General features: G+C 39.3%; 7 protein-coding genes across 7 annotated transcripts; 1 reads left to right on the top strand and 6 right to left on the bottom strand.

Annotated features, from left to right (window-relative positions):
• Positions 1 to 120: 120 nt before the first annotated feature.
• On the bottom strand, positions 121 to 1,190 carry SPOG_04712 (D-Tyr-tRNA deacylase). Its single transcript, XM_013167403.1, has 7 exons — positions 924 to 1,190; positions 824 to 857; positions 733 to 761; positions 523 to 645; positions 324 to 467; positions 280 to 283; positions 121 to 224 (listed from the first exon to the last, which is right to left on the bottom strand). Exons 1-7 carry the CDS (start codon positions 964 to 966, stop codon positions 149 to 151), a joined length of 453 nt encoding a protein of 150 aa, XP_013022857.1. The 5' UTR covers positions 967 to 1,190; the 3' UTR covers positions 121 to 148.
• A 512-nt stretch (positions 1,191 to 1,702) lies between these two features.
• On the bottom strand, positions 1,703 to 3,798 carry SPOG_04711 (uncharacterized protein; the record flags this gene model as incomplete). The annotated part of the gene is made up of 2 exons (XM_013167402.1): positions 3,174 to 3,798; positions 1,703 to 2,970 (listed from the first exon to the last, which is right to left on the bottom strand). The coding sequence occupies exons 1-2, from the start codon at positions 3,598 to 3,600 to the stop codon at positions 1,703 to 1,705; spliced, it is 1,695 nt and encodes a 564-aa protein (XP_013022856.1). The 5' UTR covers positions 3,601 to 3,798.
• A 1,346-nt stretch (positions 3,799 to 5,144) lies between these two features.
• SPOG_04710 (cAMP-dependent protein kinase regulatory subunit Cgs1) lies at positions 5,145 to 6,401 on the bottom strand (the record flags this gene model as incomplete). The annotated part of the gene is made up of 2 exons (XM_013167401.1): positions 5,145 to 6,199; positions 6,224 to 6,401. 2 exons carry the CDS (start codon positions 6,399 to 6,401, stop codon positions 5,145 to 5,147), a joined length of 1,233 nt encoding a protein of 410 aa, XP_013022855.1.
• A 527-nt stretch (positions 6,402 to 6,928) lies between these two features.
• SPOG_04709 (fork head transcription factor Fhl1) lies at positions 6,929 to 9,723 on the bottom strand. The gene has a single exon (XM_013167400.1). The coding sequence runs from the start codon at positions 9,538 to 9,540 to the stop codon at positions 7,342 to 7,344; it is 2,199 nt and encodes a 732-aa protein (XP_013022854.1). The 5' UTR covers positions 9,541 to 9,723; the 3' UTR covers positions 6,929 to 7,341.
• Positions 9,657 to 10,816, top strand: SPOG_04708 (vacuolar sorting protein Vps32). The gene is made up of 2 exons (XM_013167399.1): positions 9,657 to 10,146; positions 10,212 to 10,816. Exons 1-2 carry the CDS (start codon positions 9,969 to 9,971, stop codon positions 10,697 to 10,699), a joined length of 666 nt encoding a protein of 221 aa, XP_013022853.1. The 5' UTR covers positions 9,657 to 9,968; the 3' UTR covers positions 10,700 to 10,816.
• A 42-nt stretch (positions 10,817 to 10,858) lies between these two features.
• SPOG_04707 (GET complex ATPase subunit Get3) lies at positions 10,859 to 12,566 on the bottom strand. The gene is made up of 2 exons (XM_013167398.1): positions 11,454 to 12,566; positions 10,859 to 11,370 (listed from the first exon to the last, which is right to left on the bottom strand). Exons 1-2 carry the CDS (start codon positions 12,181 to 12,183, stop codon positions 11,117 to 11,119), a joined length of 984 nt encoding a protein of 327 aa, XP_013022852.1. The 5' UTR covers positions 12,184 to 12,566; the 3' UTR covers positions 10,859 to 11,116.
• Positions 12,567 to 12,568: 2 nt separating this feature from the next.
• SPOG_05002 (copper transporter complex subunit Ctr5) lies at positions 12,569 to 13,712 on the bottom strand. Its single transcript, XM_013167469.1, has one exon. It carries the CDS (start codon positions 13,522 to 13,524, stop codon positions 12,997 to 12,999), a length of 528 nt encoding a protein of 175 aa, XP_013022923.1. The 5' UTR covers positions 13,525 to 13,712; the 3' UTR covers positions 12,569 to 12,996.
• Between the last annotated feature and the right edge of the window lie 519 nt (positions 13,713 to 14,231).

Genomic DNA, 14,231 nt, shown 5'->3' with positions numbered 1-14,231 from the left:
TAATAATAATATATATATNTGTATATTATATTATATATATATATATATATACTATATAATACTTACGTTACGTACAATAATAAAAGTAAGAAAAAAAGAAAAAAAAAAAAAAAAAAAAAAAAAAGAAATATTATTTAGCTAGAAACGTTTATTCCTTGGTATCATAAAGAATGGTTACAGGACCATTGTTGGTAAGTTGAACGTTCATCATGGCACCGAAAACACTGAAAGGTTAGTTATGATAGGAGTCAAAATAGAAGGTGAAACGCGTGTAATTACCCATCTGCAAACTGTTAGCAATATGTAAAATCTAAAAGACTTACTTTTAACTTTGTCGTTGCCCAAACTGGTCTTCAAACCTTCCAGCACAGATTCATAAAGCTGAACAGCCTCGGGGCCTTTCATACTTCTGTGGAAGTCGGGTTTTGCACCTTTATTTACTCGTGCATGCAAAGTAAACTGAGAAACTATCAATGGCTGTTAGAAAGAATCTGGTCCAATTGAGCAGTATTTCAAGCATACCACATAAGATTTCTCCTTGAACCTCAAGAATCGTTTGCTTCCAGGGTTGGTCTTGGGCATTTTCGAAAAGCCTTAATTTCAGAACTTTGTTGCATAGCTTATCTACATCCTCCATAGTATCATCTTTTAATATGTCAATACCAATTCACAAATCATTTTTTTTCAAAGAAGTCATAGAAGATAGGAATACTCTTTCTGAATAGCCCTTACCTGAACCAACACCGACAAGGATGCAAAGTCTATAAACAATGTACGATGGTTAACAATCGATAATTCCAGTGTTTGGAGCACTATTACTTACCCTTTTTGGACGGAAGAGACGACACTATTGTCAACTATAATTTACTTGTTAGCTTATATAACCACAAGAAAAGTAGAGAACTCGCATTGGGAACTCATACCTGTCACAGAAGCATTCAAAACTTTTTGAATAACGGCTTTCATGGTTCTAGTGAAATTTCAACAGTTTATGATTTCTTAAATACAACAAAAAGCGGAAAAGAAAGAAGTTCCTCAAATTCTATACAGAATATGTATTTGGCGAACTTGTTTGTAGGAATGAAAAGGCATCCTTTAAACACGCTTGCATGACTTCAAAGTGCTTCCTCGAATTTCTGCAACATAGTTGGTTTTATTTGATAAAAAGAAAATTGAAAAATGAATACGACAATGAAGAGACTATGAAAAAAAAGAATTACCTAAAGAAATTCATTTTATTTTTGCCTTTGACTTATTAACCTGGATGGCATAACACGGTCTATTAAAACAAAGCACAAAGCAAAAGAAGCAGCTGAATGTTTTCAATCACCCGTTGAAAAGCGAATGAAATCAAAAGGCAACATTGAAATAAAAATAATAAAGACAAAGTTCAAGATACATAGAAAAGCGAGGGCCAAATTCACTTCTTAATTCACTTGAGAAGTGATCCTATCAGTGCAACATAAAACAGCACGAGAATTGCTGAGAATTGAGGTATAGAAGAGTAAGATAGAGAAAACAATTTTACGAAAAGTTGACACCGCATCCATTATGCAGTTTACCTAACTTAAAGTTGAGTGTTTCATCAAGTCAAACATGAAACCAAGTAAGTATTTTCACTAAAAGCGCAATCTTGTATACAGTTCTCTTTAGTCAGAACCGTACACACTGATTAAAAATGACATCTATATAGGAATTGCAATTAATGGAATACATTACGAATAGCCTTCTTGATACGCTTAAACAAAGACTTCTTAGCAGGAGCTTCCGTAGCATTTTTAGTTTTGTTCTCAGCATCAGCAGCCTCAGTACCAGCTTGGCCAGTGGTGGGCTTGGCTTCAGAGGATGCCCCGGCTCCAGCGGGGGCACCAGCACCAGCACCAGCACCAGCATCAGCATCAGCATCAGCATCAGCACCAGCTTCCTTAGGGCCCTTTGACTTGGGAGCCTTGGCAGATTTTGTGGACTTGGAAGGGCTGAGGGAATTGTCTCCTTCCTTGGAAGGAGACTTTTGGGCATCCTTAGCTGGTGATTTTGGAGCAGCATCACCTTTAGCACCCTCAGTAACAGGAGCCTTATCAGAGGCCTCAGCCTCAGCTTTGTCAGCGGCAGTTGACGGGGCTTGAGCTTTACCAGCAGCAGATTCTGGAGCACCCTTGGCGGCAGCACCAGCACCGGCAGTAGGTTCAACAGCCTCCTTGGTAGCGGTAGTATCACCAGCACCGGCGGTAGGTTCAGTAGCCTTCTTGGTAGCGGCAGCATCAGCAGCATCGGAGGCAGGCTTGGCAGCTTCGGTAGAGGTACCAGCACCAGCAGCGGCAGTGTCGGCAGGTTTAGAAGAAGTTTCAGGCTGCTTGACGGAAGCATATTGTCCAGAGGAAGCAGGTTGTTCAGCATCAGCGGGAGATGTCAAGCTACCAGGCATGGTTATACCTTCAGTAGAGTCTTCTGCGTGTTTGCTGGTGGTGGTACTTTGTGCGGCAGTAGAAGGAGCGGTAGAAGTGCCCTCAGTAGTGACAGTAGTGGTATGAGGGACGGCTGAGTCATTGTAAGAAAAGTCTTGTGCATCCTCGAAAGCGATCTCCTGTTGTACGTCAGTGCCGATTTGCTCAGTCATGGCCAAACTCGTGGAGAAGGGACCTACGGGGCTAGCGGATGCATCAGCATTTTCGGAAGCGGATGTAGCCTTGCTAGCAAAGGCTTTTGCATCAACATCGGGCTTAACGTTGGAAGGAGCGTTCTCGTCACCGCGCTTCTGGTTGTACTCTTTCGAAATCATATTGGCTTCAGGCTCAATGGGCTTGTTTTCAGCGACAGGTGCGTCTTCAGTCGTATTTTCAAGATTCTTTGCAACACCAGTGGTTGGTGGAGATGAAACTTCAGTGAATGTAGTAGTCTCTGGTTTGTAAGCACCGGATCGCATTTCGTTCGAACCCTGTGTTTCTTCGGTAGCGTTGTTCTTGGAAGTTTCTAAAACGTTTCTAGTTAGTAAGTGGTTTCCTGGGCAGGAGAATTCTTTGGACTTGTATCTAAAGGGATACAAGTGACTGGCATGGCTGTGAGGTATTTCTTTCGTAAGTCAGCCACGTTTACCGCTGCGCTTCCTTCGCCTTCGTTGAATATATTTAAAGAGAGGAGGAACGCGCACATTATAGATTCTAGTTTTCACTTACCAATTTCTTCAGCAGCGCTGGGAGCTTCTGTAAATGCAGACTTTTGGTCTTCGCTGTGAATGCTGCTATTGTCGCTGCTGCTTATTTCTACGGCAGCAGGGCTAGCACTAGTAGCTTGGTGAGGGAAGTCTTTAGCAGCAGCATCTGTTCCGTGCTCTTTTTCCTCTTCAGCTTCAGTTATGGTCTCTGTACGCATGGCTGAAGAAGGGTTTTGCTCAGAAGTAGAGTCACCAGCAGCTGCAGCTGCTGCACTCTTCTTCTTCTTAGAAGCCTTCTTCTTGGCTCTCTTCACGGCCTTTTTCTTGTCTTTCGAAGAGGGTGCTGAAGAAAGGGAAACAGGTTCACTGTTCAAGGTCAAATCGCCCTGTGCGCTCGTGGACGCGTTTTCAGCAACGTTTTCCTTGTTTGCTAGCGTTTTTTCTACCATTTGATCTGTTATGGTCTTTGCTTCTTGCGTTCTACTAAGTCTGAAAATGGTAGTAGTGGATGGCAGAAGGTGACTTTCGCTTTTGCTGAATTCCAAAAATTTACAAGGACGCGCACGCGCGCTGAGCTTCGTGTTTAGTCATAAAGACCGTTCTACAAAATTCTAGCCAAAGATTAGTTATTCCTTTTACTTTAGTTAGAAGACAAATTATTCATAAAATAAAATAAACGAAGTTCGATAATAACCACCACCATTTGGTAATTCCTACAAAACTGGCGTTACATTGGTTCATGCCTGCTTTTCTTTACTTTTCTACATAGTGGAGTAGAATTATTTACTTCACTTCACTTAGTTAAGTTGAATTTAGTCTAGTTTAGTTCTTTCTTCCATCAGTAGCAACAAATCATTGGCTTCTTCTATAAACCTTTTTCCCCCATAGTTTCTTCTCCCATAGTTCATTTTATTTACATTTCATTTACTTAGGTCCAGTGAAAAATTTTTGCCAACCTTTTCATCTCTCTTCTTCCTGCTTGCGTAGCATCAGTATGTGAAACACATATAACATCATTACACTTTCAATTTATACTTGAAAACGCTTTAGAAGAAGGATTCGCTAAGACTCCGTTCTTCGTTGCTAAGTAGAAACTTTTATTGGTTCAAATCGAATCTTCATATATTGTTTCTAAAACCTTGCTTTGTAACGCTCTCTCTCGTCTTACAATCACATCGCAAGCAAAATTTATATGAAAATGAAATAAGGACAAAACTGGAAATGCAATAACTTAACATTCGATCCAAAACTCACATACCAACTATCGAAAATCTACCTTTTCTTTCACTGAAAAGAACCAAACTTCTATCCGTACAGTTTACACCACCTTTTCAATCTTTCTTGTAAATAGCATCATTGTCTGCTTCCATTTTACGTGCTAAGAATTAAAAAATATCAATTTCCTATATTGGAGAATGTACGTCAAATTAACAGGAGAAAAGGAAAAAATGCTAAATTAGAAACGGAAACGCAAATGGAAATAGAAATAGAATTAGAAATAAAAGTAAAAAAAAATAAAAACGTAAAGGAAAACCGAACCTTGGAAAGGAATAGAGACAAGTGAAATTGAAATGCTTCAAAAACAAGCATCTCCTAGCTTTTCCACCCTTCGCCATGAGAAATAAAGTTAAAAACAAAAAAAAACCTTAAATTGACCATCCAAGAAATGAATCAAAACAAACTTCCAATACCACATGGAAAGAAATGAGGTAGGGTTTAATATGATTAAATGTTCCATCCAAAAGTTAATCTTGTAAAATATAAATTGTTGGCATTTTTAGTCTTCATGTATTAAATCCTTAAAGATAGTTGCGGAATCTCGTCAAAATTCATACCATTGAAGATACTCATTACGAATCATCAATAAAATTCGTCCTTTCTTGGACATACATGCAGCGATTTGCATTGTCTAATTAAATTATTACGCGTCGTATCGTTGTTGCTTATTTATAGAAAATAACATTTGTGAAAAGTCAAATTCTTCATATGCAATTTATGCTTCGGTTGTTCCATGAGGAGATTCAAGGCGCCTCTGTTCTTCCTCTTTCTTGAAGTCCAGCTCGGCCCGAGGCTGTTGGCGCATCAAGTCAATGGCATTGCCCAAAAGTCGATTGAAGGTAGGCTTGTCAAAAGTGGCCAGCTTTAGGCGCGTTTTCGCACGCACCGTTGCTGTTCTCTCTGTCTCGTGAATCAGAGCTAATTCTCCAAAGTAATCGCCTTTACCCAGTGTGACCACGACACCTTTGCCTTCTTTGCACACCTCTGCTTCACCATCTTCAATTAAATAAAACTGATTTCCAATGTCTCCTTGACGGATTACAATGCCTCCGGCTGGATAAACAACGGTTTGAAGGGCATCTGCAATTTTTTGACGCTGGTATTTGTCCAAACCCGACAAAATGGGAACTTCCTCCAGTAAACTCTCGTACATACGGCGCTGGCGAAAAGCATTTTCAAATACGATACGATGGAAGCTTGCTCGATCCAGAGCATACAAAATACAGTCGGGAGTCTTGGATACAACGGTCGCTGCCCGAGGTGCGTTGTACATCAAAGCGAGTTCGCCAAAGTATTCCCCTGGAGATATTGTACCGACATAATCACCATAACCTGTGGCCAGTACTTCTTCCGTCGAAATATTTGGTTCGTTACGTTTGTACACATCAAATTCGCCCTTTTCTACAATGTAAAAGTAGTCACCCTCTGCGCCCTGTACGATTAATGTTACACCAGCTTCGCCAATACGCTTTTCCGTCATAGCACTCAACACTTCCAAGTATCGCTCTTCATCCAAATTTTTAAACAAAAAGTTGTGGCCCACTGCTTTCTTCAAATGTTCCAGCTCTTCAGGTGATTTCAAGGGAACTTGTGGTCGAGGTAGCCTCATAAATGAGTTGGGGTTCATAGACTCGGCAGAAACGGATTTTCTTCGCAAGAAGTTGTAGTTCTGAGGATATGAAACGTTCATTTCTTTCAGTCCACCGGCTTCAGGAGTGTGCAGCTTTTCAGGACCCACCGCTTCAGGCTCTTCTGGCATTTCATTCAGATCTGACAAAAAATCATTTTCTAAACCATCTTCGCTAATGCCTTCACTCATTACTTCATCCATGCGAAGCATCTCTTTACGCTCATTTCTCAGTTTACTAGCAAAGAAATCGAAGCAAAGTTGGAGGACATCAGATGGACACTGCTCGTTCACAAGGGTTTTTAACTCCTCTATGAGCTTGTCAAAAGAAGCATTTGCAACCATAGCACCTAATCTTGAAGATTATTCGTTTTTTTCACTTTTTTTCAGCTTTGGTTCGTGATTCTCGCCTTGATTCTTTCTTTAATATCAATACTTGTGTTTGTCTAGTTTCCTTAATCAAAAACACTTCCTCGTTTACTTGTTCTTCTTGATATATGCTAAGATCAAGTTGGTCAGTTGAGTGCTTCTTTTAGTTGACCGACGGTGACCCAATATCTACGTCATTATATACGCTGTACTCCACAGCAGCATTTCTGCACTCCACACCGGGATCAGGTATCCATGAGCGGGACTATCGTTTCTTCTAAGGTAAATTGATAACAAAGCTCGTTAAACCATTTACGAACTCAGAACGAGGTTATAAAAGAAAACAAGAAAAGAGAAATGCGACAAACGATGCAAGTCAGAAATCATTTAAACATGGACGAGAACGAGCTATGCTTGAGTCAAAAATTGGAATGAGAAATGGATCTTTATTTACTTATTTACTTTTTTATGAGTCAAAAGTTGTAACGTAAATGATACGTAAGGTGAAATTGCTTTTCATGAGTAGTAACTGACTTTTATTATATACAAACGCATGAAATAACTAACGGTCCAAGAGATTTTGAAGAACACACAAGAAAGCAAGATTGTGGGCCATTAAAATACCCTTTAGAAAACACTGCTAATCTTAAGTGCGTTCAAAAGGAGGGAATATGGGTGGGTAAAATGTTAGGTTAGTGGTATAGTGAATTAAGATAGAAATATTAAAATCGGAAACATTAAGATAAAGACAACGTATATTCACATATCAACAATCGACAATCCTGGATGCCAAGTAATAGGAAGAGCCACTGCTGGTAGAATCGTTATCATTTTCATCATTCATTACAACTTTGGATGAATCCCATTCGGAAAAAGAAAAAAAACAAAGGTCCAATGCATGATCAAGAATTCATAGTCAGGTAAATGAAGACGGTGCTTCATCAAATTGTCGTTTCACTCCTCGGAGAACATCCCCTGTTGAATGCATTGCATCTTGGTGACTTTCCGATCCTCCCCCTTCGCTCTCTCCTCCATGCTCCGAATGCAGACTAGGTGTTGTATGAAAGGAACTTTCTTGTGCTCCTCTACTGGGTGAATAGGCAGTATATGAGGACATCGTAAAACTTGGCCGCTTCTCTCCACTCGATTCATGAGATGCTACATACAGAGGCCGATCCGACGTCAAGACAGAGGTGTTTGGTACAATGCCTGTTTGTCCTGAAGAGCCTGGCAAGGTAGTAGTCAAGTTTGCAGTTGCAGTTGATGCAGTAACTGCTCCGGGGGGTAATGGGTCTTCTATAGTTCGGCCATAAGGAGAGTCTTTGGATTGAGAATGTACAGGCGGTCGTACATACGGGGGAGGAACAGACGTCACAGTGGAAGGCGGTGGTGTGGGAATATGAAAAAAGGAAGTGTTTGGTTGAATGGATGAGGAAGATGCTGTCGAGCTAGCATTTTGATTCACAGTAGCGGAAACTGACGCTTTCCTTCTCTTAGTTTGCTGACTCATATCCTGTTGTGGAGCAGTCGGGGTTGGTAACTGTTGCTTTTGCAGCTTTTTGGCTAGGGCGACGGCTAATGCATTTGCTATTGCAGTGGCCTGTGCTGGGTTGTTCACAGCAGCCGGTCCCAATTGTCGATTAATGTGATCTTGTAAAAGTGAAATTGCATGCACGGCCTGCTCGTTCGGTGCTTGCTGTTCACCATTTGAGTTCCGGAAAAATTCAGGGTTCAAGGCTAATTTTCCATTTAGCATAATAATTGGTTGGATGCCAGACTGTAATAATGATGGTTTTTCTTCTTTGGTTGCTGATCCATTGTCCTTTGCGATAGATGCTCGTTGAGAAGAGTCAGAAGTCTTTGAAGAACTGATTTTACCGCCTGCAGTACCATCACTTCGATAGGGTTCAATATTCTCATGCTCAAAAGATGCAGCTCCTGTAGGAGTAGATGCAGGTTTCTTAGTTTTCCGAAACATATTCCCTTCGAACTGATCAATATAAGAGGGATCCAAAATCCAAAATGATCCTTTTCCGGACTCATTTTGCCTCCTTGGAATTCGTATAAATGCTTTATTCAGAGATAAATTATGCCTAATGGAATTGTGCCACGCTGGTGGTTGATATCGATAATAGGGCCATGTATTGGAAATCCACTCGCAAATATCGCCTAATGTCAACTTCTTGTTAGAATTGGCAATAAGGGTACGTGCAATCAAATTTGCGTAAGAAAGGTTAGGTTTTTGGTAGATATCACCATAATTTTGTGGTTGACTTGATTCCAAACCTGGATGCAAAGGCAATGATGTCGAAGGATGATTCGATTCTTGATCAACAGAACCATGTTTTGTGGGAATGGAACTAGTAGGAGGAGTCTCAGAGAGATTTCGTAAAGTTTCAGGGTTAGCAGATGGTACCGACGAAAAAGCGTTTGATGACTGACGCTGAATAAATTGAGGAGACACAGTCTGTGGTTTGTATTCGGAAGAGAAGGAGAGAGATTCTAATGGATGAGGATCAATTGCACCAGGATGCTCAAATAAATTTGCTGGTGCAGGCTCGGTGGTCATAAGAGGGGGAGGAGACAATTTAGTAGAATCCAGTTCAACTTCTTCCTTTACAGAAGTATATAAGGAATCTTGATTTTGGTCAATGGACGGTTTTGGTTCGATCACCGGAGCTACGGTCGTGTTCATCCTATGTGAGCCAGGGGCGGCAGCTTCAGATTTTCTTTGCTCCTGTTTTTGTAGCCCTTCTGGAAGTAAAAACGAAAAAGAAATTTGTCCAATTTGAACGCGAGTTCCACTATGCAGTGGGACGGTGGACCCGCGTTCGACGAATTCGCCATCAACAAAAGCACCGTTCTTCCCGATGACAGATAATTCAAACCTCTGGTTGGGAAAACTATATGCAATTTTAGCATGCTGACGAGAGATGGCTTTCGTGTCTCCCAGATGTACATCGCAATCACTAGAATTACTGGCTTTTCGACCCATTGTAACTTGCAGGGTCTGAACAAAGAAAGAAAACTTATCAAATTCTAGTTTAGCATAGGCTTGAACCCTGTTGGTACCTGATTTCTGCTCCGCTGCATCTTGTCGAACTGCGTCAGGCATGCCGACACTTATACCAAAACCTTCCTTTCCTCAATCTTGAGAATATCAAAGCCAATTGCCACCGCAACAAAGCGCGCAAGTTATTTTCTATCAAAAAAATAGATTACTGGCGAAATGAAAAGGGGATTTCGCCCTTTTAACCGAAACCTATACTTTTCCACCGAATGTGTAGTTGATGGAGTGGTAGTGATTTGGTGTTAGTAAAAACACTTTCCCACTTCACAACATCTGGCGTAAACCCAAACAGGTGTATTTTGGCTCAAATTTGTTTTTCTTTTAAATTTTCTTTTATAATTTCAAGATCTGAGGGAAATTTTTCTTTTCTCAAGTTGCAATTGGTGTATCTTGAGATTTACGTACTCAACAATCTTTACTACAAGAATTCTTGAAACAGACAGACTTAAAGGTGATTAATATTATAGAGGAAGATGTCAAATTTCTTGAAGTGGTTTGGAGGAGCCGGTCGTAGCAAAGATGTGACAAAGGATACGATCACTAGATTTCAGGATACTTTGTCTATGTTTGAAAAGAAAGAACAAAGACTAGAGCGTCAAATTGCTGAACAAAATGAGATTGCTAAAAAGAATGCGACTACAAACAAAAGAGGTATGAACGAACAAGGCAGAAGAAATGCTTTAATGAATATTGACGAGATTACTAACTGCTTTCAGCGGCATTGGCGGCTTTAAAGAGGAAAAAAATGTACGAAAATGAACTAGAGAAGATAGAGGGAAGTCGTATGAATATTGAGCAGCAACTCTATACCATTCAGAATGCGAATCTCAACTTTGAAACTTTACAAGCTATGCGACAAGGTGCTGAGGCTATGAAGCAAATCCAACGAGGTGTAGATGCTGACAAGGTTGATAACATTATGGACAAAATTCGTGATCAACAAGCTGTTTCAGAGGAAATTTCTGCTATGATTAGTACACCCATAGGCTTGAACGCAGACGTGGATGAAGACGAACTGGCAAACGAATTGGACGAATTACAACAGATGGAACTCGATAACAAGATGCTTGGAGCTGAGAAGCCACCCATTCATGCTCCTGGGGTCCCTACAAGCACCCAAGTTGACAAACTTCCTTCTGTAAGTAAACCTCAAGTAGATGAGGAAGAGGAATTAAGAAAATTGCAAGCTGAATTCTCCCTATAATTGTAACGTTATATATATATAATGAAAAGCCCTATATGCATTAATGCTTAACGAAGGACAGATGCAAATGAATTTAGATGGGTGCATTATGCTGCTTGTTGCGATGTATCAATAAACAATATAAATTATGTTTAATTTACGATGAATTGATAAGTAAAGTGAGAAAAGATTGAAGATGGTTTATAGTTTATACTCTCTTAAAACTAAAGGCTACTTTCCTACGAAATGTTTTTAATCAGTTTCGATAATAAATTGCTCAGGCAAAGAAATTACCATTGACATTATGAGGATGGATGACCTTAACATAGAATAAAATATAGTCAAAACCTTTGGGAAGATACGTCTAATTGCCAGAAGGAACGGTCACAATCCAAAGTGTAAATATGAGCCAAAAACAAAAAACTCATTCTATTTCATTTACTTTTGAGATGGATGAACATAAGGCTTGACCAACATTTCGGAAAAGGATTTCAAAGCCTCAGGGCCACGAACTTCTGCAGGGATTTGAGGTACTTTAACAATGTGAAAGTCTTCGTATAAGTCTTCAATTTGGTCTAGATACTTTTGCTGCATCTTTCTACGAGCAAGGCATTGAGGACAAGTTGTAGTAGGATCCAATAAAAGTTGGTTAACTACAATGTTCTTTACGTCAATCTCGTATCCAACCAATTCTATACAGTTAGTAAAATAGAAAAACGACTTTATGTGCATATAGCATAACACAAAGCGTAAAAGGAATGCCGTAAATACGTACCTTGAATCATTCTTTCAGTTTCGTAAAGCGAGAGGAATTCAGAAATGCAAACACAAACAAAGGTAGTGAGATCTGCATTCTTAAACTGTTGGTTCACTTGAGAAATGTTTTCACGCATGCCTTCAAGTTTGCCAAAAATATCTTCTTGGTTTGCGTTGACGCCCATAACACTACTCATTTGGTTGATCATAGGACCAAAGCGACTAGAGAGGCCACCAAGTTTGCCAAGAGCCTTTTCAAGGACAGTTGGGAAATTCAAAAATCTCAATGTATGACCGGTGGGGGCGGTATCGAAAATGACACAATCAAATTCCATAGATTTAACTTGTTTCAAAATTTCAGCAAAAGCGAGGGCCTCATCGATACCGGGAATTGTAAAAGCTAAATCTTGCATCATACCAGACATGGGATTGTTTGGATTTTGCTGGTCAGCTTGCTCTGTCATTTCTTGAATGGATTGATTAGGGTCAATCTCCATGGCACTAAGGTTCTCAAATCCAGGAACCTTCGTGGCGTCTTTTCCAAACTTTGTTCCAAATGCATCAGACAAGTTATGAGCAGGGTCGGTAGATATCAGCAAAACAGAAGAACGAACCTTGGACATTTGAATAGCCAAAGAGCAAGAAGTGGTAGTTTTACCAACACCACCTTTACCACCAACGAAAACCCATTTCAAGGTCTTTTGGTGCAACAAATTCTCCAAAGTTCCGGGTAAAGGTTCTAACGACATGATGGATTAAAGATACTGTACAAAAAGTAAGAAATTTGACTTTGCTATTTCTAATAAACGATGAATACTGCGAAAATGAACAGAGACCTGTTTTATGGTGGAAGTATGATTTTCTTTGCTAGAGGATGTGTTGCAGTATGTATGGAGCTGGAAGAAATATAAAGAAAGTAAACGAAATCCCAAAAATGAATAAGAAATTTAACAAAGAAAAAGAAATTTAACCTGAAAATTGCATATGTGCATTTTTTTACTTGATTGAGAAAGTATCTTAGTACGCCAGAAGGCGCCATATAATGTTGGAAACATACATGAGGGAAAATCTAACAATTTAAAAGGTAAAACCTGCATGTATAAGTATATCAAAAGATTATTTTATTTACACAATCCTTGGAAACCCTTGAAGAAAAAAAAAAAAAGGAACGAATACTTTTTACATAGTTGACCATAAGACTGGTTGGTATTAATTTCGAGACTTCATCAACAGTAGAACGTTTGCAATAGAAGCAAATTAAATAAGTCAAATACCAGTGAAAGCATTCCTGTTTAAACGGAGGAAGAAAGAAAAGATAGGAGATGCAAGACTTGGTTTGGAAACGAGTGAAACCAATTTTTTTCATCAGATTATAAAGGATAAAAAAGAAAAAAGAAGAGAAATAACAACGGTAATAAATATGTCATAGAAGTCAAAAAGTTGCTGCTAGGCCAAAAGGGAGAGTAACGGATCATTCAATGAAAACTCTCAATCTTGGAGAAGGCCCTATGTGTATAACCCTATGTCTCATTTTGTAAGCAATTTATTGAACGGATAGGAACCTAGCAACAACCTATACCGGATGAATGTTCACCATAACTGTCCTTGTCCCAAGAAAATAGTAAGTATCCTATCCAGGCGCCAAGAAAGGTGAATAAAATTACGTATCCATTGAACGACATGACAATAAGCATGAGAATAGTAGCTGCTCCGTAATAGCACATTTGAAGTAAAGCACGAATGAACTGTTGGAACACATTCACATGAGGAGTACCACTAGGAAAAAACAATCGCATGGGCCCTTGAAGCGTTTTACCATTCGAATGCTGAACAACGTAAGCGTCAAACAATCTTTGGATTCTCTTGAAGGCCTCAATGGCAATAGCAAAGAAGATGATGCCTATAAGAGAGCCTGCAAATTTGTTTCCGGTATAAGCGTGCCAAGACTCTGATAGAAAACATGAGTCGATGGTATGCCAATTCCAGAGCATGCTCATTTTGCAAGAGTGTGAAGAAGAGTGTCCCATATCCATACCACCCATACCACTCATTTTTTGAGCTGAAGGATCCGAAGCACTGTATAACTCCATTTGTTTTTTTGTTCAAGAGCAGAAATAAACAAAATGAATGATCAAAAAAGATAGAAATTTGATGAAATGCTTTGTTTACTAAGTATAACGAATACGTTTATCGTTAAAATTACAATAGCGTATCGCGCTTCAATGCTTAATCAAAGGAATCCTATGCTGGTTTCATCGTATATATAAGTGCAGGTATGAGAGCGTTGTGCTTTCAATCGAGCGAAATTTGCCTTGGCGAAAATACCGCTCTTATAGTGAGCACGAACGTGGTGGATGTACCTCTCAGTAAGCTTAAAGAGACTCATGTATGTTTCTATGTTTCAATTTGGGATAGCGATATTTCCGTAGATTACCTTACATTGGTTTACGGGATGTGAAGCAACATGGTAGAAAAGTGTGTTATGTAAAATAAGGATAAATTTAGCACTTTCTTGTAGTGCTGTAGTAAACAAAGAGGTGAAATGAGGTTTTATAAAGGAAGAAAACGGTTGCTTAGTTTTCACATATGATATCAATGAGAGGAAATCATTTGTTGTCCATAAAATCGATTAAATATAGAGACATTTTGGAGTTCATTTCCACTTAAACATACTAAGTGGAAAGAAGGATAAACAAAACTTGGATTAAATTATAAAACAGATGATTCAAATAGGAATTTTTAGCTCTGGTTTTTATTTATTTTTCTATATTTCAATCATCTTCTCTTTCACTCCCTA

This window comes from Schizosaccharomyces cryophilus (genome assembly GCF_000004155.1).
Source record: "Schizosaccharomyces cryophilus OY26 unplaced genomic scaffold supercont4.2, whole genome shotgun sequence".
Lineage (NCBI taxonomy): Eukaryota > Fungi > Ascomycota > Schizosaccharomycetes > Schizosaccharomycetales > Schizosaccharomycetaceae > Schizosaccharomyces > Schizosaccharomyces cryophilus.
The sequence above is the reverse complement of the archived record's forward strand: the minus strand, read 5'-3'. Positions and strand labels throughout refer to the sequence as shown.

Bases quoted from the DNA above. Each gene is read 5' to 3' on its own strand.
- SPOG_04712 (XM_013167403.1), bottom strand. From the start codon at position 966: ATGAAAGCCGTTATTCAAAAAGTTTTGAATGCTTCTGTGACAG. The intron at 858-923 runs GTATGAGTTCCC...AGTAAATTATAG, and splicing joins TTTGAATGCTTCTGTGACAG to TTGACAATAGTGTCGTCTCT. The intron at 468-522 runs GTATGCTTGAAA...AGCCATTGATAG, and splicing joins TCAAGGAGAAATCTTATGTG to TTTCTCAGTTTACTTTGCAT.
- SPOG_04709 (XM_013167400.1), bottom strand. From the start codon at position 9,540: ATGCCTGACGCAGTTCGACAAGATGCAGCGGAGCAGAAATCAGGTACC.
- SPOG_04708 (XM_013167399.1), top strand. From the start codon at position 9,969: ATGTCAAATTTCTTGAAGTGGTTTGGAGGAGCCGGTCGTAGCAAAGAT. The intron at 10,147-10,211 runs GTATGAACGAAC...AACTGCTTTCAG, and splicing joins TGCGACTACAAACAAAAGAG to CGGCATTGGCGGCTTTAAAG.
- SPOG_04707 (XM_013167398.1), bottom strand. From the start codon at position 12,183: ATGTCGTTAGAACCTTTACCCGGAACTTTGGAGAATTTGTTGCACCAA. The intron at 11,371-11,453 runs GTACGTATTTAC...CTAACTGTATAG, and splicing joins AACTGAAAGAATGATTCAAG to AATTGGTTGGATACGAGATT.
- SPOG_05002 (XM_013167469.1), bottom strand. From the start codon at position 13,524: ATGGAGTTATACAGTGCTTCGGATCCTTCAGCTCAAAAAATGAGTGGT.